Source organism: Manacus candei, unplaced genomic scaffold (genome assembly GCF_025592945.1).
Source record: "Manacus candei isolate 608988 ecotype Guabito, Panama unplaced genomic scaffold, ASM2559294v1 h1tg000024l, whole genome shotgun sequence".
Taxonomy (NCBI): Eukaryota; Metazoa; Chordata; class Aves; order Passeriformes; family Pipridae; genus Manacus; species Manacus candei.
The window spans coordinates 619140-643658 of record NW_026138072.1 but is presented as its reverse complement, the minus strand read 5'-3'; the positions used below and the strand labels follow the sequence as shown (position 1 = coordinate 643658).

General features: G+C 36.8%; 2 protein-coding genes across 10 annotated transcripts in view; one reads left to right on the top strand and one right to left on the bottom strand.

Annotated features, from left to right (window-relative positions):
- KIAA2026 (KIAA2026 ortholog) overlaps nt 1-24519 on the bottom strand; it is a 90114-nt gene that overhangs the window by 17831 nt on the left and 47764 nt on the right. For 5 of the 8 annotated variants that reach the window (XM_051788225.1, XM_051788221.1, XM_051788223.1 and 2 more), the window contains 2 exons: nt 21285-24044; nt 15116-15217 (listed from right to left, as the gene is read on the bottom strand). In XM_051788225.1, coding sequence (XP_051644185.1) covers nt 15147-15217; nt 21285-24044 — 2831 coding nt within the window. In that variant the 3' untranslated portion in view covers nt 15116-15146. Of the gene's footprint in view, nt 1-1120; nt 1347-13341; nt 13535-15115; nt 15218-18996; nt 19050-21284; nt 24045-24519 lie in introns of those variants that run through there. The other 3 variants (XR_007904636.1, XR_007904637.1, XM_051788222.1) reach the window with 3 other exon arrangements.
- Nucleotides 2437-9340, top strand: MLANA (melan-A). 2 transcript variants are annotated; one of them, XM_051788269.1, is made up of 5 exons: nt 2437-2508; nt 3399-3497; nt 5973-6069; nt 8203-8304; nt 9234-9340. In XM_051788269.1, the coding sequence occupies exons 2-5, from the start codon at nt 3424-3426 to the stop codon at nt 9300-9302; spliced, it is 342 nt and encodes a 113-aa protein (XP_051644229.1). In that variant the 5' UTR covers nt 2437-2508; nt 3399-3423; the 3' UTR covers nt 9303-9340. The 2 variants fall into 2 exon arrangements, with proteins under 2 accessions (XP_051644229.1, XP_051644228.1); XM_051788268.1 differs by lacking the exon at nt 2437-2508 and having other exon boundaries at nt 3129-3497.

The following is a 24519-nucleotide window of genomic DNA, read 5'->3' as shown; positions in this document are numbered from 1 at the left end:
TTTGTCTGCTGTAGGAAGCCTCAAATGCCAGAGAAAATAAATTATCAATTAAGGGAAATAAATTAATAAAAATCCCAAGATCTTCTCCTAGAAAGATGGAATCACAGTGTCAACAGCATAAAACCAACAGCTATTCTTCTTCAAAGGTCAAGCCTGTTATTTTCAGTTACACTAGAAGCATTCATTTCATTCCTATGATCAAGATTCATCAGTGTCCTAGGTTTGCCACAAGTTCTGGCTTATCACAAAAAACCCAAACTAACTTGGGTTACTTGGAGGTTTCTCCATCCTCTTCCATCCTCTTCTCCTGAAATGCTATCTTTGAAAAGGTTAACACCTGTGAAATCCATTTGCCAATTCCAGTGACTTTACAGTGATGGATTTAGCAGCACTATTTCAGAGAACTAAGATTTTGTAAAAAAACTGAGATCAGAACCAGGATGTGGTGTTTCACCTTCTCATCCATCCAATTCCTCAATAGCAGCATTCTGCATTTACATTCCAGATGGTGCCACAAATCATGACAAAGTCGTTATTTTTTTCCCTTTGTTATACTATTAACAAGAGATTCATTCAGAACACAAAATATTCAAGCAGTTGACATTTTGCCCTACACATTGCTTGAAGCGGGGATGGGGTAGAGACTAGGATTGGTAATCACATGCATTTACTCTATGTCTTGATTCTCACAAGACCAAACAATGCCCTTCAGTTATCATCCTCTCCCAGTAATGAAGCTTTTCTTCAGGAAAACACATGATTTGATGAGGAGCTCTATGACATTTTCAGGGTGCACAAGGGCTGATATGTTGCTTGGGAACTTGACAGACTGTGATAGCGTCCACTTACAGTTTTACACACATGGGTATCTATAGAAACTTCCCTGCACCTCTTCTCCCTTTGAAACTCCCATTGAGTTCATCTGGTATAATATAAAGCATTGAATGATTTGTACAAATTAGAGAGTTTATGTTCCTCACTGTTCATTTTTCTTGTTCCCTTCATTTTCCCCTCCACAAAACCCATGTTGTTTGGTCCAGCAAAACTAGCTAGATCTTTCTTGTGTTAATCACAGCATGGTTGAGGTTGGAAGGCACCTTTGGAGTTCATGTGGTCTAACCCTCTGCTCCAGCAGGGCCACCTGGAGCTGGTTGCTCATGACTGTGTCCAGACAGCTTTTGCATATCGCCAGTGTGGGAGACCCAACAAGCTCTCCAGGCAATCTGTGCCAGTGCTCAGTCACTCCCATAGAAAAAAAAGTTTCCTGATGTTCAGAGCAGCTCCTGTGTTTCAGTCTGTGCTCACTGCCTCTGGTCCTGTCACTGAGCACCACGATGGAAAAATATCTAAAGAGAGATCACATTTTTACCATGATTAAGCAAAACACATAAGCAGAAAAATGGTCTGACCTCCCACACCTGCACTAGCTAAGAATACCAATGTTAAGACTTTTCATCTGATTTCCTAATGAAATGGATGTTGGTTTCTCACACTGTCTGTTCCCTCCTATTTGCTTTTCAGTCTGTCAGCTGTTTTCACCACATTTAGAGCCCCGTACACAACTTCAAAGACAAGTGAAAACTTATTAAAAGTTTTCAGTCCTTCAAACTTAAAAAATCTGTGGAAGGACAGAGAGGCTCAGATTAATGAATCATTAAGACGAATGACAAGCAGAACATGGTTCTTGTATCTTCTCTCTCTTTCAACAATATTTAAGACTGCTTGTCCATCACAGTACCCAGACTTCTGAATTAATCACAGACTGCCATTTCTTGCCTGGTCTTGTAAATGGAATTACCACAGTGTTAGCACAGACAATTCATACAAGTCCATAACAAAGGACTTGTATGGACTTGTATGAATTGCCTGTGCTAACACACAAAGGACTTGCATGGACTTGTATGAATTACAAGTCCTAACCTAGGCTTCATTAGTTCTGCAGCCCATGGGATAGACTCTCTTTTTGTTGCAGTATTTGCTTATTACTATAGAATTAAACTGTATTTGCCCAAATGTAAGACACTTCTGTTACAGTATAACATCATCCACCTATAAGTTTTTGTCCAAATATACTAGTTTGCACAGTGTTAAAATGATGCAAAAAGAGTGCATACACAAAGCTATAGTAAAGACATGCAAAAATACCAGTCCTCTGTCACAGAATAATCAGCCCTAAATCAAAACACGTTTAAATTTAGAAATAGTCCACTCTAGGAGCTTGTAAAAAGGGCAGGTAAAAAGGTGCTGACCCGTGTCTCAGAGGGTATGTAACAAATCAAGAAATAACAGATTCTACTGCTGCTTATTAAGAGAGAAGGACATAGAAGAAAATGAAAAGTTGTATCCTTGCCCCTTTCATGCTAATTAACGCATTCAGAAGCTGTACTGAAAGGAATTTAAACTCGTGATAGTCATAAGAAAACAGATCAAAGGAGAAAAAACCAGACCAAGTCAAGGAAAAGAAAGCTGCATATGCCTTTCAGTTAACAGAATACAGGTCTGAAGGAGGTAAGATGTATGCTTTTTTATTCTACGCAAATATTTGTATATTTTTATTCTACACAAAATTTTCTGCTTTGCTTCAAAAGTATGCTCTGGAAGAGGCTTGACTGTGTTTAAGTGAACTTGCAGATGTTTTCCTTCCCTGGCTAGAACTGTCTTAGCAAAGTCATCATGTTTTATACTTTAACTGTGTAAGGTACGTAGATTGCCTGGATACTATCAAGTAGGATCTATTGTTGTGCGCTTTAAATGACAGAAACATGATTACTTGTGGATTTCTTCTTCACTGTATTTGATCAATTAGATTTTTAACTGTTCAGACAGCTTGAAGCTTGATGATTATCACCTTAAGAATGGGAGTTAAGGTTATAACAAATTCTCTGCGCGTCTGAGTTTAGATTGTGGGAGACGTAAATTACTATTCCCATCTGAAAATCAACAGATCTCTGAGACTTTATAGTGAATGAAAACCTGTGCCCTGACTATTTACAGGGAATAACAGAAATAAACAGCTACTTGTAAGGACAATATTAGTTTTTCTTCTCAATAGTTTTACTTGCCCAGGTAAATTGCCTTTCTTTCTGTATTCAAGATTGTACTTCAGAATTCTGCCATCACTTTGTACCTAAAAAGATGACATAAAATTCTTCTCTGCTGCAGTCAGGTGCAAATACCTTTATGTCACTGGAGATACTAAAATGTAGACTACAGTCTATACTTGAGTTTTCTCTTAAATTGGGACAGCTGCATATAGGTGTGGATCTACTTGATTCTGAAGATATCAGATTATCCTGCCTCCCTAAAATGCTTGCATTAAAACACAGAAGTTGATAATATTACACTTTAAAGATTACAAATTATTTATCACGCTGAGGCACTGTGTTTCTACCCTGTAGGTCTGAGCAGGACCAAGCTCACAAAATGGGCAGAAGAAATGACCATCCATATGGCAACTATTTCAGAGGGAGAGGACACGCCTATTTTGCAGCAGAAGAGTAAGCATAAATCAAAACCTACCTTGGCCTGTAAGCTGGTGAAAAAATTGCATTGAAAGAAAACCAGGAAATAGTATCAAAAAAACTCACCATTGTATATAGACGGAGTGCATTTTAACTATTGTGTAGTTGTCTCTAATGTTTGTCACTGCACAATCATTAAGAGCCCTCAATGATTAAGAAAAATCGGAATTGCAGAATTCAAGAACTTCGATCATATGATCACAAGTCACTGGTCTTTATAATTACCAGGTTTATTGAGGCTTATTTAGAATTTTCTTTTGAGGCTATTGCAAGGTGATCTGTACACTCAGTTTATCTCTAGATCCACAAACTTCTCTTAGAAACCTGAAAGGGACATTGTCTCACCCTAAAGAACATAGCAAACCCCCAGAGAAATGGTAAAAAAAAAGGTAGATGAAGACATCAATGCCGTATGAATGTGACCCTCAGTAAACTGTTTCTGGGTAAGAGTCCCCTTCAGCAGAACTAAGTCAAGCTAATACTGTTAGCTTCAGATTACAATAATATATTTTGGTCTTGGATTATAAACACCATCCAACTGGTGATGTTTTAATACATTAGACAAATATCTCCAGTGTGCTTGGGATATCTGTAAGCAGAATTTGCTTCTGGTACTAGTTTATGGGCCCCCAAACTTAGTGACTTGCCCCACACGCACATACTGCAAGATTTTTGTTCCTCCATGCCCTGGCAGAGAGAATGAACCAAGGGGAAGGCTCTCTCATCGTCCATCCAAAGCTGCTTAGTTCTTCAAAAAAAAAGCTGGTTAGTCATGTCTCGGCACTTGAAACTAAGCACGCTCATCTCTAACTGCTGTGAATTCCAGTGGCTGCAATTGTAAGCAGTTTTTCTAGATACGTGAGGCAAAAGTGACTCTCTCCTTTTGGTACTAGAAGTAGTGTTTTAGATATAAGCCCAGATTCCTAAAAGCACAGCTGCAAATTTAACTGGAATTGCAAGAAATTGCACACACACTTTCCATACTAGCCTCTGAGTAGGTAGGGAAGGAGTTGGACGGCAAATATGTAGACAAAAGCACCAGCTCCAGAAATTACATACTAGAGGCATACAGGCTAATGGATGGCTAAAACTACATAACATGTGAAAAGCAGAAAGCAGTCTCAAAATGTAAAGAGAGCAGCAGCTGCTTGGAGGGTCTCTCCAAGTTTTAATTGTGCTGGGGACAGTAACAAAACCAGTGGAGCCATCTCATAACTTTGAAGATCAGCTGCAACACGGCTGCACCAGAAAGCAAGTGAATGCTGTTAGCTGTGTTCCTGGGTTTAACAGGTCTCCAGCCCACACAAAGTCTTCAAGGGGCAGGAGCAACTTGTAAGATCCAGGTACTTGTGAAAAAGAAAATCCCTTTGTCTCCAATGGGCTCATGTTTCAGACAGCACACAGGCAATTCAGACAAAAAGGCAGCCTGTTCTGTCGCACAAATCTGTTTTCATCTTCTTTCAGGCTTCTTAGGTCACAAGGAAACACTCCTTCATCAGACTTGGAGTCAGTGAAAATGATAGCAAATAGATATAAAAAGTCTCTGGTAAATCACATACCCCATACTCAGTCCCTACTAATGCAAAAGCATGGTGGTAATTACTGCAGGGCAACTGGTTAGTAGATATATAATAGTATGTTAGCATGGGTTTATCCTGATTCACACAGTAATATTATTCCCTTTAACCATTTTGCATACTCTTCTGTTCCTGAACAGGGAAAGAAAAAAAACAATGGGGAATGAATTCCATATGTCTTAGCAGGGAGATTATTAACACAGAAGGAAGGGGGTTTGTGACTAGGAAACTTGCAATTACTTTGTCAGCTTGCTTTCTGACAGACAGTGGAATCATGCTGCTTCTCCGAAGTCCCCACTGAGCAGTAGGAAGGATGTCACAGCACAGTTTGCTAAGTGTATTTTCCCTAAAATGAGTGATGCCAATACTGTGCCTAGCATGTCACGAAACAAGAACTAAATTCTTGCAGAGCTCTTAACGAATAAGGTTTTATAGTGTTTTATGTATCCAAAAAATCCTTCCATCACCAACAGTTGTTGCAATATGATGCAATAAGGATATATTTCCCCATACTTGCTGGCTACATAAATTTAGCAAATAAACATGACCTGCATCTCTGCAGGTGTGGCATTTAATTTATTTCACATTCTCTCAGGCAGGTATCTTTTCAGAATCAACAGTAGAGTATTATCTTCAAAGAAATGTATTTCTTACTTTTAAAATTATTAAGAACTTGGCAGAGAATTTAGCTAACTGCTAAATCTACAGCGACTTGCTGAAGTTACTGATACTTTTTCCATTTTCTGAGGTAAATTCTGCACCATGCCTTCCTCTGATGAAAGGGCACTGACACAAACTTGTGCTCTAATCTTTCATGCTCCCAGGAGAATACATCTAGTTGTGGTGTTATTATTTTGTTTTGCTCTCCCAACAGAGCTCTGGGCATTGGACTTTTCATTTTGGTGCTGGCAACTTTGCTTGCCTTTGGCTGCTGGTATTACAAAAGACGGAGTGGCTATAAAAGTCTGCGGGTAAGCATGGCAGCTCACTTTCTAGCATGCTGTTATTTTGACACATATTACCTTTATTTGCAGGACATTAATGCAGAGAACATTGAATCTGTAACAGAACATCATCAGCTCAGGCAATATACATACACTGACATACGTCACAGGCAAACTCACACAATATGAAACACAACTTGCCCTCAAGAACTTGCAAGTCAGACGAAGGGATAAGAGGAAGCAGAAGCAAAGGGACATGAAGCCAGCCCAGCTTTACACAACACATCAGGGGAAAAGATTATCTGTAGAAAGCATTATATTTAATATTTACACAAAACCAAGATGTGTTCAGTGTCCTTTCATTTAAATAAAAGCAACATATTCACTACTCATAAGATTTACCCCTAAATAAGGACAGATGTGCTTACAGTAAATCTAGGAAGCAGAAAATAAGAATAACTGTTACAAGTAACTCAAGTAAATATGTTCAAATAAAGATGACGCATGATTCATCTCTATAAAACTTGACTTGCAGTTTTAAGATTTACAAAAAAGAGCGGGGCAGATTTGAGGTTTGTTTTCTAAACATTACTTTAAAAATATTTTACTTCATGTCTTCTAAGAAAATATTAGAAAAAAGGTACAATCCTCATAACAACTGCTATTAGAAGTCTGAAAGCTTTATTTTTGAAGTTCTGCTCTCTCTCCTGTGGAAGGGAGGTCTTTTTTAATCCTTTAAAGTGAAAACTTGTGATTTAACTCTAGCCAGCAGCTAAGCTCCATGCTTACTTACTTCCCCTTGCCACACTGGTGAGGAGAATACTTCCCCTTGCCACACTGGTGAGGAGAATTGGAAAGAAAAGGTAAATATGGGTTAAGAAGGAACAGTTCAATAATTGAAACAAAATATAATCATCATCTACTAATCTACTACTGCTACTAATGATAATAATGAAAGAGAGAGAGAGAGCGATAAAACCCAAGAGGAACTAATGTTGCACAACACAGCTTCTCACCACTCCCTGACTGACGCCCATCTCGTTCCTTGGCAGCACTCAGCCCCTCCCAGTCAACTCCCTCATTTATATCCTGGGCATGGTGTTCTGTGGTGTGGAACATTCCTTTAGCCAGTACAGGTCAGGTGTCCCAGCCATGCTCCCTCCCAGTTTCTCATGTACCTAATGTGCACCTGATGTCAGTGCATGAGACAATGAAAAGTCCTCGATTTAGAGTAAGAGCTACTGAGCAACAACCAAATCATCGTTATGCTATCAGCATTATTCTCATAATGAATCCAAAACACAGCACTGTATCAGCTGTTAAGAAGAAAATGAACTCTACCCCGACTGGTACTCGCACCAGGCTTTATCCAAATTTTTGTTTTAGTATCTTTTTAGTATCTTTTAGTTATCCTAATATTTTGAAAAAGATATGACTATTTGGGAGTTAAAAAAATCAGCATACCTCTCATTTAAGTCAGCAAATCCATTTCCTTCCTGTTTTCCATAACTCTGTCCCATTCCCTTTCCAGTTATCTATCCAATACTATCTGGCAAAATACATAAAACCTGAACTTTCATAGTGAGATGTTGCAAAAATGAAGGTAATACTCAAAAAAACCTTTCAAAAATCAAACCAAATGCCTGTTTTGTACATCATGGCAAAAACCACAATTTCCTTTTTAATTCCTTCTTATTGCTGACTGCCACTTTCTGGTTTTGAAAATTACATCTTTCTTAGAATTTTTTTGGCTAGGGGAGAACTAGTACAGAATGTGTACAAAAGAAATGCTGAGAAAACAGAAAAGAAAAAGGTTGGAGATTAAAGAAAGAAATGAGTAGGATAAAAATGAGAAGGCATTTGGATACATAGGAAGATGTCAGTTCCTGCAGTAGTCTTGGACCTAAAAAATGTGATGCTCATTTTTCTGGCAATGTAATTGGATATCACAGAAGAAAGACTATGTCTCAGCAGAGACAGCCAAAATTGTAAATTGATAAGTAAATTGTCTCACTTGCTTACTTGCATTGTGTCTGGTCCTAATTCCAGATTCTAATACATATTGTAAATGTGCTATCAAATATTAAATGACGCATAATTTGCCCCAACTTCACAGTCTCTTCTTCCTTTCATGTTCCCCATGTTTCGTTATGCTCACAGAGCAAAAGCTCTAGTGTGAGCACAGCACGAACCGTGGTAGGTGAGGGAGCAATACTGGACTGCAAAATGGCTCTGCAGGACTACAGAAACTTTAATTCTGTGGTAAGTTGTAACTCAAGGTCTCATTTACTTAAACATAGTAAGACATGGTGAGACAATATTGGTAAATGGGCAATTAATGATTTCTTCCTTGGGGTGTGCTCTCTAGATAGAGTCTTCAATGCCTCTACATCAACTTAGAAAGTACTATTTTGAACAAGTTTTACTGTGAAAAGGATTTTTAAAATGTACTGTTTAGAATTCTTCTTTTAAAAATTCATTTCTTTCTTTTACATTTATTCTAAAGTTGTATGGTCATTATGCAATCTATTAGAATGATCTAACACCCGAATGCTGAAATATAATGAAAAAACCCCAAACATTTTCCAGTAGGTGTTCTGCCATTCTGACAAACAACAAATGGACTGTGTCTAGTATTACTATACTCTGAAAAGCATTGTCAGGGAATGTTATAAAAATTCAAGGTTTTAGCTCATCTAATCATTATGGAGAGATGAACATTCAAACTTATAACTGTCAAAAAGTTAAACTCAGTGATAAGTATATGTTAAGTAATGGGTGTGTTTAAATGGCTTTAGAATAGGGAAAAGTCTAATTTATAATCAGTTTTAAATAAGCTGCTCAAATTTTTAACACTAGAAATAAGACATGCCTGCATCAAGACTCTTACAGAAAAGCTTCAATATTTATCCGAGTTACCAATATAAAACCACCCATATCTTAAAAAAAAAAAATCCTGCCTTTACAACACTGAAAAATCTTTCTTCGGATGAACAGTTCCAATAAAATGAATCTGACGCAAAACCAGAAAACATACTAGCAAAAAAATAGACATAATGAATGAGCTTAGCTATTTTAAGTCACTGAACCATATCTAGTACAGTGGTAAATAGCTTGCTGCATGTTTAATGTCATATTCTTGTACCTCAATTGGTTTTTTCAATCTCTCACACCCATTTTCCTTACCACAGGTACCTGATGCTCCACCAGCTTATGACAAAATTGCTGCAGATCAGTCACCACCACCTTATTCACCATGATAACATGAAATTTTAAACTCTTCATGCTCCCTCTTAATTTCCCGTACATGCTTAACTTTCTTATAGCTAAAATCATAAAAAAAGGAAATCACATGCTTTCATTAGCAGTTGCTGAAACCGCTTAGTTACAGACCTGGTTTTTGAAGTGCCTCAATAAATCTGAATGTGCTTTTGGTTTAAGCTTTTCATTTCTTGTGATCAGATTAATACACCATGCTCTGGGCATCTTAAATCCTTCATAGATCTACCAAGTGTACGTACATATTATTCAGTATCAATCAAGAGTAAAAAGCGCTGGCACCTTTATTTTCATCTTTCTCATTTAGTCTCCCTTCCTTTAAAAAAATATATAAATAAACTATTCCTTGGAATGTGATGTACAAGAATCTGTCACAAAACGAACAAACCCATTTGACTACATATCCTGTTACAGACTGTTTTCCTTACCCACAGTTTTAAAATTAATTTCCAAAAAGCAACTATGTTTTACAATACGCTTTTACCTCACTTCACCTGTTTATGTACCTGAAATAAATTAATTCCTTATAAAACACAATCCAGGTAACCAAGAAAATACCGCTTAGAGATCACATTATTTCATACCGGTCAATGGGTATAACAACATCCCCTCTAGTTTTCCTCTGGCAGTCTTGTGAGAGAGCAAGAGAACTTGTAGATATAGAGCTTTACATATCATCTGTTTCTAATATGATGGAACAATATGAGAAAATGCACGAAAACCATGTTACCAAGAATACAGAAGACAACAGACTTAAAGATGTTAATTTTTCCAGCTTGTCAGAACACGAGCAGTAATAAAAACCAAAGAACTGTGATGCGTATATATTAGCTATATAGATTTGATAGTTATTTTTTACTTAGTCTTTTTGTTATTGCTTATTTGCCAGATTATTTCTTAAGATGATATGCAGATCAACAAATTTATACACAAGGCCTGATATCTCACAGCAGGAGGCAGCTAAAACTGTACAACATTTGTTAAATTGAAAAGTAGCAACAAAAGAAAACTAATTTCATAAAGCAATTATTAACTGCTATTAGTAAAGAATCTGGCTCTTTGTCACCAGATATGCAAATACAAACACCTTAAAACAAAAAAAAAGTTTTAAACATAAGGCAGATTTACTTGCCTAACATAAACTCCACAGATGGTGATAAATAATAAGACACAGCTTTTTTCGAAATGTTTTTTAGATTAGATGTTTCTATAGATTGTTTATAAATGTTATATTAGATATATGTTTTTATTATATCTAATATCTATATAGTATCTAATATATGGAGTTTATGTTACACAAGTAAATCTGCCGTGTGTTTAAAGCTTTTTTTTGTTTTAAGGTGCATATATAAGACGTATATATATAAAAAATTATTTAATATATATTTATATAGATTATATAAAATTGTTGGAAGGTAATAAATATCAGTAATTCTAGTAAAAGGTTATATACATGGTTTTATAAATTTAGTTGATATATTTATTTAAAAACTTAGAGAGGTATTTTAACCCAAGGAGCTGTCTTACCTCTGTCATTTCCAATATATACCTTAAGGAAAAAAATTGTGGACTTGTTTAGTGACAGGAAGAAGAATACACAGGAAAATATACAGAATTCCAGCTTATAGCTAGTAAGCACTAGAGATGTAGAACACAATGTCTAACTAATTTTTTTGCAGAACTGGTAAGCTAAAGCTTGAGGCTAATATCTTTAGCAACTCTGTGCTCTGGATCTCTCTACCCTAAGGCAGCATCCTTTCAAAAGACTGTGTAGTGCTACAGTGGAATAGAACTGACATTCATGGTTGAGAAAAAAGTTAATTTCCATAGAGAATATATAATATAGAGAAGTAAAGTGCTTAGAGTTCAGAAAGCTTTACTTGATCCCATGCATTTTTAGTAGTGTCAGCATTAAATGTGTTACCAGCTGTTGCAAAAGCTCACAAGAAAGTTAACACTGACGAAGTAGAAATATTAATTTATTTCCAGAACTACACAAGGTCAAATTGTTAAAACTGCTCAGCAGCCAGAGCTAGAACTATTACACTTTGACATGAATTTATAGATACTTAAAAGACATATAAGCCCTATTCTGGTTTTCAGAAAAGTTCTCCCCTTTTTAGTCCCAGTAAAAGCAGTATTCTTTCTTAATAGACACAGTTAGACAGTGATCTCAGATTTTAATTGCATTAAAATAAGAGCATGAAATAGAGGTTCACAGAGCACTATATTATATAGGTGGAAACTTCATCACTGAACACCACCGCAAATTTCATTTTTCAAATCTGGCTCTATACCCAATGATGGTACACTGCAGTGTCTGGCTGCTGATCCATTAACTAAACACCAATACAAGACAGGTCAGAATGTGAAAGCAAGAGACCTGCAGTTGCCAAAGCTCCATGTTGCAAGAACTGGCTATTTTACATATTGTCTGTATTACACTCAATAACACTGCACTTTACCAAACACAAGTTAAAACCTTCTAGGAAGCCTGTTCCCTTAAAGAGAAATGCACAGAAATGTCTCAACAACGACACATGGAGAATGTGGCATAGAGTTTTCAAATTTCAAGGGAAGTTTTTTCACATTACATAGTTATATGACCCCAGAATAACAACTACTTACAAAAATTTATATTTATAATTTATCTGGTATGGTCGTTATGTAACAGGGAAGGTGTAAAAGTCAAATACCTTCTGCTCCTCTTTTTTTTACCCTCTTTGCAATAAGGCCAAAATCAGATGCCTTGTATTACAACTGTAAGTCTGAACAAAGATAATATTTGTGCTTTATTTTCTCCCATCAAAAAAAGCTAATGAAAAAATTCATGGGCATTTTGAGTTTTCCCCCAGGATGGTGACAAAGACAGGTGGCTGATCATAGTTGGAGAATGAAGCTCTGCTTGCTACTGGTCTCCATTAAACTGCTTCCATCAGACTAGCAGATGAACTGTTATGAAAGCTTTTCTGTACGTGATGATGTTAGCAACTTTACAGCTATGCATGCAACCCTTATAAAGAGGCAATGAACACTTTCAAAATGAGGCCTCTCATGAACATAGCATGTTTTGATCAGATTGCTGTATTATAGTGGTACTAGCAGTTGTATTGTCTTATGTTTGGATTCCTGGTATGGCCTTACTTTCTAATGCAGTTACGAGCCCCAGTGTAGCCTTCAAAGATTCCAGAATATTGGTCAGCCATCCCAGACATTGCACAAAGGTAAAATGCAGCAGGTCCTGACGTATTCAATCCTTCTGGCATCCTGAACCATATAGCAAACACCAAGCCATGAGCCAGAAGTGTATATTTCACATATGTCAGAAAGCTATGAAAAAAGAATGTACCAAGAACTTTCCACAGGAAGCACTTATTTTATTTTAGAGTCTCACCAGTCTAGTGTAACAGGAATGGCATTTGCAGCTGGTTAGTAGATAGTCCAGTGACATTCACCTCAGCAATCTCCTTCAGCCTAACTCCTGCTGTAGCTGGGGATGTACGTATATTATTTAGCTTAAGCACTGTATTAGTATTAGCCATACTGCTTGTCATTTTTCAGTAAAACATAACATTGCCAGACTATTTTGATTCATGTTTATGTCTAATATTGGTAAAATATCAATTACTTTGTTGGTGTACATCTCTGTGTTCATGTGACATAAGAGTACACTTTCTTGCTTTTAAAAATCAAACACGAGTTGAGTTCAAATCAATATAAAACAGAGTGATGGCCTAATATAAATACTATGGTCTTTCAATACTAATTCTGTAAGGTCTTTCCAACTCTGCTAACTTTCATTTCTAGATGTGAGAAACAGACGGCTCTGCTGCATGTTTGCCATGTTCTCTGCTTACACAGCTGCCTTCCTTCCTCCTGGTTCTTTTTTTAATTTACATTACCATCCACTGCATTCTTGTAGCTATTAGGGAAAAGATCTGACTCATTTTTGTTGAAAAGCATCTTCTAAGAAAAAGGTCTAATCTTCCAAGTTCTATCAGTTTGTCCTTTCCCACTTACCTTGGCAGAAGTAATTGATTTTTATTTCTGCACACCATCACATACACCCCAACCATCTCATTGCTCCTGACACTCTGGAGCAAAACAGCTGCCCTTTTTAGATTCCATTCAGCGCTGGATTTGCTTGTGCAGTTGTTTTCAGGAGGAATTTTAGGATTGTCATCTGGTAAACATATTCAGAAAAAACCTGGAACTGCTTCAGGATTTGCAGAAAAACAACAAAATCGTATAGTAAGTGATATAGTAATATAATATTCCCTGACCATTAATCACCTGTAGAGGAATCCTTGCAAAGATTAGAAGGTATTAGATGCCTGCCTATTACTCCTATTTTAATATCTCCAGAAAACCCTTCCTGAACATTTTTGGTATTGACCCAGATTTAATAAGCCTGTCTTTCTTACATTTTTAAGTCTCGGAATATGCAGCCCACATAATGTACATTTCTTAGATTTTGGCCTCACCAACAGGAAGGACAACAATGATATTTCAGTCAACTCCTCACTCAAAACTTCTCCTGTTTAGCAGGATTCTGTTCAGCTGTTTAGCTTCTCCTAGAACCTCTTAAACCGGAGAAGCAATTTTATGCTTTTATGTCATTTTTTCTTCTGCTCTGCTTCTCTGAATTACTGCTCACCTTTCTCCAGTACCTGATTCTTTGGCTGCAAAATCTGCTCTTTCACGTCACAGACAAACTCAGGCTGAGTTCACAAAATTCTCCTGGAATTACTTTTAGATGATGTGTGTACATACTGGGGAAAACTAATTCATATTTGTTTATTTCTTGTTCTTTCCACTAAGCATTCTCCGCTGGCCACTACAGTGAGACAGATGCCCAGTTTAAGGTGCAGCTCATACAATGACTGGACTGCTGTAATGAAATGCAACGCTGGCATTTCATGTGCCAAAGAAGCTCACTTTCATATATGGGCTGGTTTATAACAAAAGATTATGCTTTTGCATCAATTTCTTAGGCCATGGAAGGAGTAAAATACTTCCAGGCAGGCCTCTCCCACTTTTTGTTTTTCTGAGATCACTTTGCAGAAAAGCACTCTAGAGGCAAGAACAATATTTTGAAGGCATAGCATGTAGATGAACCATATATTACTGGCCAGACAAGCCTCAAACTACTATAATTTTAGTATTTGTGTGTTGCTAATATGAATTGACAAGGGTTTTTATAAATAGATGTAAGCAATTCCTTCTTCTCAGTAATTGATTATAATAGTAAAAATACCTGCTTTTTATACTGTGTAAATCAAATCCATCATAATTCCACTCTTTCGTTATTACAAGGAAGACGCCCTGTGGCTACATAGTAATACCTGTCACTAATCCCTCTTTGATGTTTTATTTCACTGCTGTATGTGATTAAAAAAAAGAGTGAAGAATGATTCTACAAATAACAGCACATTATCTGGACGGATCTCAATGTATATGCTGGTACCAGGTGCTGATGACCTATTGCCAGCCAAAGTAGTCTGATCTTATGCTTGTGTATTTACTAGATGGAATCAATATGAATAATAAAAGAAGAGTATTGTCTTCTTTTTATACATCAATATTGACAAGCAAAGTTCTAAAGACTGAAGACAATCACAAAAATCACAGTTGTTTCTTTACTATCTTGCTTTCCCATGCTATTTAATTTCTGTAAATGCTATCTGTCAATGCCCCTCACATTCTTGAAAACAATTTAATTTTCTAAATAATTTTTTCTTCTTTGTAAAAAGCAAAAATAGGGGAAAATAAAGCAGTAATCTAGTTGTCTAACCTTTAGTAATGGATGGGATGCTGGAAGGAGTTCAGGGGACCAAGGATTCTATTCTCAGTTCCTCCATGTTGCTATGAGAACTCAGTACTTCATTGCCTTCATCTGCAAAAGGTGGAAAATCATATTTATGCATATTTTAATAGACCTTCTGTGTAACAAACATAACTTCAAGAAATACTATAAGTAATTAATCACATTTCCTTTACACTGCTTTTACATACCATTTTCATTTAACATGTGTAGTTCAGCTGAGATTGTAGTAAAAGATACTGTAAGAACTTTCTGAAGAACTTCTGGAATAATCACATATGAAACAACGAAGTGTCCTGGTTACCAAGTTTACGCCAGACATCCAGGTCGATTGACCAAACAATTCCATATTTTGAGAAATGAAGAAAATACATGTCTATCAAGATCTTAAAGTTTGTTTTTATGCCACTGCGGTTTCAAGGAAAATATATTAAAATAACAGTGTTCTGTATCACATTTATAAAGTGGTCTCTTCAACAACTAAAAAATCTTTATCTGGATGTCAATGTGTATAAAACGACCATGCATCTAATATACAGACGTAACCTTGCATTCTCTGCATAAAAACAATGAGAATTAAAAAACCATCATCAAAATAATTTTGCTTGTCCTTTTTCATTTTCAAGAGAACTAAACCAAACAAAAACAGGAACTGGGAGAGTGTCAGACTTGCACTGGTTTCAGTAGCCTGGTTTAAAGACCATGTCTTTATAGCCATGATATTCTGCAAGTGGTATAGTTTTATAGGATGAAATGAATTTGATACTGATGTGTATTTGGTTTAAAATTAATATTTCTATAAAAAAGTTAGTATAAGGCTAAATAATAGTCAGAAACCAACCCGCAAACATTGAAATAATTATGAGACACATAAACACACCGCTGAATAGATCAGTGCTTTTAGAACATGCGCTCTTCTGATCCCACACGGACACAGTAAAACTGAAAAAGGCACACACAACAATGACAGCAACTAATTACTTCCATATAGGAAATAACTGAATTCACTATTTCTCTTTATTCTAGAGAAGAGACAACCAACATGGCAAAGGTCTACATAGGCCACATGGAAAAATGACTAAACAGCAAAGGCTTATTGCATCTTACAATATAAATATTATTTGCATCAAATGAAACTAGCAGGTGCCAGGTTCTGAAACCAAAAAGGAAATTTATTTACAAATTCTTTACCACTGGGTGCTGTGGATGGTAACAGTTTGTTTACATGCTTTCAAAAATTCTAGAAAGGATTGGTCCATTTCATCAAGAGAAATACACTGAAAGCTATTAAACTGAAGAAAAACACAGCTGCATGAGGAAGACTCTGGCTCACAGATTAGTGGATACTAGAAGATTATTCAGGCCTGTTATTGTGCTCTTTTGGAATGCTACTGTTGACTGCCTCAAGAGACGTGAAGGACCTAAAGTCTGATGCGGCATTACTAATCCTGCTTTGAGTCAGTTAACTCTCTTCAGGTGCAGCTTACAGACAACAGGCTACATGAGTTTGAGTCCTTTTGAGCACCTCTGGTTGTTCTTTTTAAAGGAAAGAGTTTCATCATAACAAACATTTGTGCTTTAATAAAAATGATTAATTAATTTAAAACCATTTTGGGCAATTGAAATTCTGCACTACCACAAAACAGAAGGAAAACCAACTATGAAACTAACTCTGTGGTAAGGCTATGGATGCCCTTCAAATGCTAGCTTTTAGTAATTTTCTGACCTACTCCCATGAGACAAATTATTTTCTCTTCACTTATCAGGAGAATTTTTGCTTCCCTTTTCACATTGTACCCTTTGCTATGTCACACAGTGAATCAGCATGGGTTTGAATGACTTCACAGTAACACACTTGGTTTGAACAGATACTTTTATAACAAATAATATACGCGAAATTTAACTGTTCCTAGTGTGGTAGGGGCAGAATCCCTAGGAGAAAATGGCAGCTCACAGATGTGGGTTTGAACAGTGAAGCAAAATAAGTGTAATTTTCTACTCAGAGCAAACCAAAATTATTGTGCAGAACATGTTAATTTAGGTAAATATAAAGGATATAATTCAAAATATTCAAAGTAATTTGTAAATCCAAAGTTTTGTATATAATATCGTGTATGAATAGCTGTAAATAGTATCAGAAGGGATCTAAAAGTAAGGCATTTTACAAGCACTGAAAAGCTGAACACCTTTTGTTAAAAGGTTGATTTATATATCTGTTTTTATGTGTAACAAAATGTCTTTAAAATTCAAGTAAAGATGCAGGTAGTTCTGCTTTTTCATTGTGTCTGTGAATATAATCCACTTGTTCACAGTTCTTTTTGTGCTATAAATAGCACGATACATTTGGTAGAGAGTAAAAGGTACGTAGCAAGTGTCAATGTTTATTTACTTGCATTTGAAAGAAAACCTTAACTCTGACTGACATTTATATTATTGGAGAACAGTGTTGGGAATAGGAATTTTATTTGCAAAAATTACTAAAATTTGGTTTTACATAATGAATGACGCAAGCCCATTACATAGCAGTCTCAAGTCCTTCTCCAATAGGACTTGGAGTCTGAACACATGTCTAGTAGAGAATAAAAGTCCATGAAACTCTAATTAAACTGACTCAAACTTTTCATGTTGTAAAGTACATGTCTTCCAAATTATACAATATTTATAAAAATCATAGAATATTATCATATTAATTCAGAAAATTTCTTGGAAATCATTCAGGCAAGTTACTTGAGTCCTGAGTTTTTCAGTTCAGCTTTTCTAACTTCTCTCTTTATTAGAATCAATTATAGCATAAATCTTTCTACTACATCAGCACCCAGAAAAATGTCATGCAAGATTTTTTTCTCTCATCAAGAATATCTGCAACAGCAGAACCTAGTCTTGAGCTTTTCAAACACCGTAGATATTCACTCTACAACAAACCTAAATGAACAAAAAAAAAAAAGGGAAAAAACAGTCATTGCAAGAAAATAGAAAAATCCAAGAAAGTGAGTCCCATGGTTCCACCAGTGAAATGGAAATAAAATGAGCTTCTGGTATATATGGTTTTAGAGTATGTAAAATGTCCATGAAGAAACTGCCACTCTGCCATCTTCCACTGTTGGAAAATTCACTGCAGCATTCAACTGTAATGTGTAGTCAGATTTAAAAATACTGTGAACTCTGATGGACAGACATACTTACTGCTAGGTGTTTTCAAAATCCATTACAAAATGCCTTTAATGAGAAGTAGCAAAGGTGTAGCAGGTAGCTTTTCCTAAAATTTAAACAAACCTTCTCTAATCCCAAAACTGACAGTTTCCATCTGTCCCAGCCCTGAGATAAGATGGAAAGATGTAATTTCCCAATGCAATTTTTTAAGTTAGTGCAAAACGAAAGGTCCCTATGGAAGGCACAAGCCTTTCTTCCCCCCACTTTCCCAAAACTCTAGCAAACTAGCTACCAGGCTACTTTTCAGAACAATACAAAGGGCAGCCGACACAGAGCGAGTAAGCTGTGGTCCTATTCGTCAACTCAATATCCAAACTGCCAAACTAGTATAGCAAAAGGGGAAGGGAAGTAGAAAATTCAAAAGGATGAAGAGCAAAGGCTGAAGCTTCATCCTGTTGAAACTCAGTCTAAGAATTCTGCTATATACAGATATGTAAGCTTTTATCCCCTTTGAAGTCATAGCTATTAGAAAGGCAATTATAATTTTTAAATTCTTCTGAAATCTTCCCTTCTAGTTTCTAAAAAATACCAAACAAACTCTACAAAAAATCAACACATACAAAGATAGCAATTCTAAAAACATCATCTTCCATAAAATAAGATGTGCACCCTTTCTTTATATGCAAAATCTCAAAAGATACCTAAAAACTTATCTCCACGAGCACTGCAGCAGGCAGTTGTGAACTCAGTAGATCTGCAGAAAATAACCCAAAAGTTTTATCAGATCAAAAGCTGAAACTAAGTCAACAAATACTGAATACACTGCATAAAAAAGGAAGGTTTCTGTAACATATTATTATCCCCAAAGCACTAATAAAGCTTCCTTTAATATTATGTGATGCTTCAGTGCTATCCTTCAAGATAGACCAATTATAAGCTAAAGAAAAACATACAGAACTAGAAAGTATGACTGGTGAAAAAAAATGGGTCATTTGTTATGGCTAGATAGAAGACTAACAAGTGATCCTGTTACAGTCATCAGACATACAGAAATGCATATAAGGCTCTAAAAAAGAGAGTAACAAACTGTTCAACAGATCTATGAGCTTTAAGACAAAGCATGTTAGTCCTTAACAGCAACCAGTGTGATTTAGACTGGTGTCTGAAAAGCCACTTGTAGCCTTACCACATCACTGGAGTTATTTAGGCAATATAACCAAACATTTATTAAGAACGGATGAAGTATGGCTTATCCAGCCCTGCATCACGAGGATCAACAAGAAAGCCTTCCTTCCAACTCCTGCTAAATCATGTGAAATGTAAAAGCAGAGAAAAGCAAAAGAGGTTAAATAATTTCATTCTACCACACACCAAAAGAAAGATGTGTGTATACACACACACACACATAAATATACACATATATATACATATATATATATATATATATATATATATATATATATATACGTATGTATGTAGGTAGGTAGGTATTCTGCCACGGTGTAACAGATACACATATTTTTAACTATTGCCAACACAAAGCAGTAAAGCAACTTGATTTATTATATGCAGATTCTTCTGCAGTTGCTAAACAGTACACTGGTCCAAAGTTACTAAAATACTTAAAAAACTATACACTATGTAAACCAAACATAAATAAGACAGCATAGTTCTTTGTACATATTGTTTAGTATGGACTGTTAGGAATTCAGGAATATGTACAATTCTACTCTATAGATTGCATTTTTACAATGCATAAATATTTTCCTTAAAGAAACAGATCAAAAATAAATTTGACAAATAAAAGAAGACATGTACTGTCAAAAACACACTGGCAAACAGTCCATAATGTAAGATGTAACATGTGCAAAAGGTGAGATTTCTCCAAACTGTTTAATGAACTCATTGGTCATTTCTGACCTTTTTGCTAAAGAACTCTCCGAAAACTTCCAACAAACTAAAATTTTTCTTCCTCTTAATCCCCACAGGTGAACAGGAAAGAACTGCAACCTTAAGTAATGTTGAGTAAATCAACTGGCTGTAAGAAATTATCCAATAGTTACAACTTCCAAAGTCTGAGGAATGCCCCAAAATTTCAAAGTGGCTCATTTGCAGTAAATTCAGAATGCAGCTTTGTCAGGTTTATCAAGGCAAGATGACTGAGATGCAGGGAAGACAGTGGTAGGATTTCTGCTTGTGGACACAACAACAGGAGGCAGCAATGAAGACAGAGGAGAAACTTTTGGTGCTGGAGTATTTAGAGCATTCAAAATGGCTCCCTCTGGACTGACCAACAGTTTTTTGATAGAAGTGTCTAAGTGAAACACTGAAGTGTTGCTTGGCAAATGAGAATTCGGAGGATGAACGGCAGAAACAACAGAAGATGTAGCCACAACATTAATAGGAGATTTTGTCACTGAAGACACAGACAGTGTTACCCCGGGCAGTGGAGTACATGAGCTAGCTGGAGTACTAAATATCTGGGGCGTTGCATGTACGATGGGTAAAGCATCTGCGGCACCAAAAGAGTTCATAATTTTTGTGGAGCTTTTCAAAGGATGTTTTGATATTTGACAACTTAATGAATTACTTGGTGCTAAGATGATTTTTGAGGTTATTGGATTAACAATTGGATTAACACCTTGAGCCTCTTGACCATGGTTAACAGTTAAAGGAGTCTGTTTCGTATTATGGGAGAGAAGAAGAACGTGGCTGCCAGCTCCAAGGCCTTGCAGTGGAACAACAAAACGAGTACCATTAATCATTATCTGAGTTCCAGGTGCCAAAGGCATACAGGTGTTAATGACTATTTTCTGTTGAATGCAGGATTCATTCAACTGACCTCCTCCGGTTTTGCTTTTTACAGCTGGTGAAGCTGAAGACATCTGAGCATTAGAAGCACAAGTGTAATCATGACTTTTTTTCTCTGTACTGAGAGGCACCTGCTGGCATTGTAGGGTAGAGGAACTGGGAAAGCTAACGACTTTACCTGTATTTGGTGACGGAGAGGGCAACACACTCTGAGGTTTGTGAATACCTGTGTGACTTGACATACCAGCTGAAGTTCCTGATGACTGAAACTGAGGCAGCATGGGCAACTGGTTTTTTGATACTAGAAGAGGAGCTGGAACTGTTGCTAACTGAGGAACTGTATGTAACACCTTTTGGGGGGTGGCTGCAGATCCAGGCAAGCTAATGAATGGAAATTGCAAAGTAGATGCTAAGTTTTGAGGAGATACTGCTGGTTGTGTGGTTGAAATCAGCACAGATGAAGCAAGATGTCCTGTTTTCACAGTTGATATACCCATATTTCCAATATTTGATGTACAAAGTCGATTACCCAGGACTGGCCTTATTCTTGAGGGATCATTGCCACCAGTCAAGACAGTGGACTGTGTCCTAGAAGTAGTCCCACTTGGTGCTACTGAAACAGATTCTACACGTGCATGTGCCATTGTTACTGTAAAGGCATTTTCAGCTTTTGTTGCAACACATACAGATTCATTAGCTGACACAGCAAAAGCTGGAGCAGGAACCACAGTACTGCTACTTGTCAAAGACAGCGCCAAGCCAATGCTTTTTTTGTCTTCTCCTTTAGAAATGGTAGAATGCAATATATTAACTGGTGGGGCCTCCTGTGCATTGCCTTTAGTATTTACAATGGTCTGACCTATATTTAGTCCTATTTTTACATCTTTTACTTGAGCAATAGTTGGTGATGAATTTATTCTTATTGGTGCTCCTATTGTAGATGGGATCAAAACCAAATGTGGTTGCTCTGTAGCATTAACAAAGGTTTTGGTTAGGGAAGAAGGAAGGTTCTGTCTCAATGACTCTGCAACTAGATTGGTGGTTGATGGGCCACTGGCAATTTGTGTGTTAACAAAAACCAGTTTCTGAGCATTAACAGCAGTGGATGCTGGAGAGGGTATAATACTGACTCCTGATGCTCCAGAGGGAGATAAAATTGGTGAATTTGTAACTAATGTAAATTTCTGGACTGGAGTACCACTGACTAAATCCCCACTTGTTGCTGAATTAGACTCAGACTGTATAACAGAATTTTTTTTGCTTTTAGTATCCCCTTGATGCTGTACAGAAGAATTTGGAGTTACGACAGTGTTATTTTGTCCAGTGCTAGTCACACTAACAGGACTGTTTGGAGTTGTGGACATCACATTGCTAGCTAATGAAATGGAAGATAAAGGAGAGGACACACAGTAGGAGTTCTCTATTACTTGACCTGAAGTGTGCCCAACAGGAGGCTGCTGTAGTGTGGATTTGATATTTTTCTCCATTGCCTGGGTAAAATCAGCTGGGAAAGCTGGAATGTTAACAGAAGAAACTGTTGAGGGGGCAAATCCAGAAACAGATGATTGTCCAATATGTGGGAAACCAGATGTGGCTGTTGCTAGAGATGGAAAAGTAGAGTATGATAATGCTGTGGTTTTTGGTACAAGAAAGGCCTGAAGTTGAGAAGTGTAAGTGAAAACTGAACTAGAAGATAAACTACTAGGTGAAATTTGGTCTGAGTTTGTTTGCACTTTAACAATGCCTGTGTTTCCGCCTCGTGTTGTGACCAGAATAGATTGTGATTCTCTTACACATACAGTCTTCAACTCTTGCCTAGTTTCACAGGAGTCAGTTGGCTGCTGCGATGCAAGACTATGACAGGCAGAATCAGTGTTCGCAGACCCACTTAATGCTGTTGCTGGTATCAAGGACTGGCTAGCTGTGGAAGGAGTAGATGAAGTCAAAGACACAGGGAATGTAGCAGTCAAAACTGTAGTCTTGATTTTGTCAGTTTCAGTTTGGTTCACCTTCATTTTTGATGATAGTAAGTTACCTGCTGAAGTTACATCAGGCAATGATAGTGTATTGTTCATGGGACCGGACACTTGTGATGAGTGGGTAATATTCTTGCTAAAAATTGTAGTAGGTGACTGAGTGGTAGTATTTGCAGAGCCTGTTACCAGAACAGGTGTTAAAGAAACACTGATATTTGACACTTTTGGTAAAGATGTACAGTGCAGCTCAGATGATTTTTGTTGTAGTGGCTGAACGTCCTTGGATACAATTTTTCCTTCCTGCTGCTGAAGAAAATTCTTAGGTAAAATAAGAACTTGTTGCATGATTTTTTCTCCAGTTTTAGGGTCAGTCACAGTTTGCATTTGAATTTTCACTGAGTTATTATGAAGGTCTATTGGTACACAAGGGCCATTCGGCATTTTGTATACCATTTGTAAGGGAGTCTTTGAACTGGCCTGGCAGGGCAATGCTGGTTTGATCACTGATGATTCCAAAGGTGGTAAAACTGACTTTTCAGAAGTCGATACATTTATGCCTGGGGGAGGCGACGGTTGATTTGTTAAGGTCACTTTGTTCCCAGTATTCTTGGCAAGCAAGGCCTGGATGGGTTTGGTCCCTTTCAGAAAGTTTGATACTGATGTTGTAGGATCTGTCAAGGAAAAAACCTCTAAACTTGATCCTTCAAATTGTTTTAGCTCAGTTAAACAACTATCCGGCTGCAGGCTACTTTCTGAACTCTGGACTACAGTCTCAACAGTGCTCAGCTTAGCTTTCTTCCTTGGTGAGAGCTCATTAGTGCTTTGATCCAGACAACTATTTTGCTTGAACTGTCGTTTAATGCATTTGGGCAGTGTCTTCTGGATTTCTTTAGAAGCTGATTCTTTTTTCAGAATTCTGTTTTTTCCTGCAGGTAAATTCATCTCTAATAGTTTCATTGCATCTGCAAGGATATTAAAACAGAAACTGCATTTTACATGTTTGAAACCAAAACAATTTCATAGTGTCTACCTAAAGGCAATATTTGCAAGAGCACATGGAAGGAAATGTCTGCTTCTTTAGAGGAATCTCATCAAGGATCTTTTTCAATGAAAAAAGGGCGTAATAAGGAAAGGAGGAAGTAATAAACAAAAACAATTCAGGAACTGAAACCTGATCGGCAATGGGAGACAGTGAGGAAAACCAAACCTGGTCATTCACATAAATTGTTAATGGCATGTGAGAATATAAGAATGTTTATTCCAGCAAGGTTATTTTGAAAGGAAAAAGGGAGAAACCAGGAAAAAAAAGATATACAGAGACACAGATCTAGCAAAATAAAAATGCAGACAATGACAAGAAACAGCCTCACCAATCACACCGATTCATGGGCTATCAAGAAACTGCATATGCCCCTTGCAGGAAGATCAACCTGGACT

Bases quoted from the DNA above. Each gene is read 5' to 3' on its own strand.
- MLANA (XM_051788269.1), top strand. From the start codon at position 3,424: ATGGGCAGAAGAAATGACCATCCATATGGCAACTATTTCAGAGGGAGA. The intron at 3,498-5,972 runs GTAAGCATAAAT...CTCTCCCAACAG, and splicing joins GCCTATTTTGCAGCAGAAGA to AGCTCTGGGCATTGGACTTT. The intron at 6,070-8,202 runs GTAAGCATGGCA...TTATGCTCACAG, and splicing joins GTGGCTATAAAAGTCTGCGG to AGCAAAAGCTCTAGTGTGAG.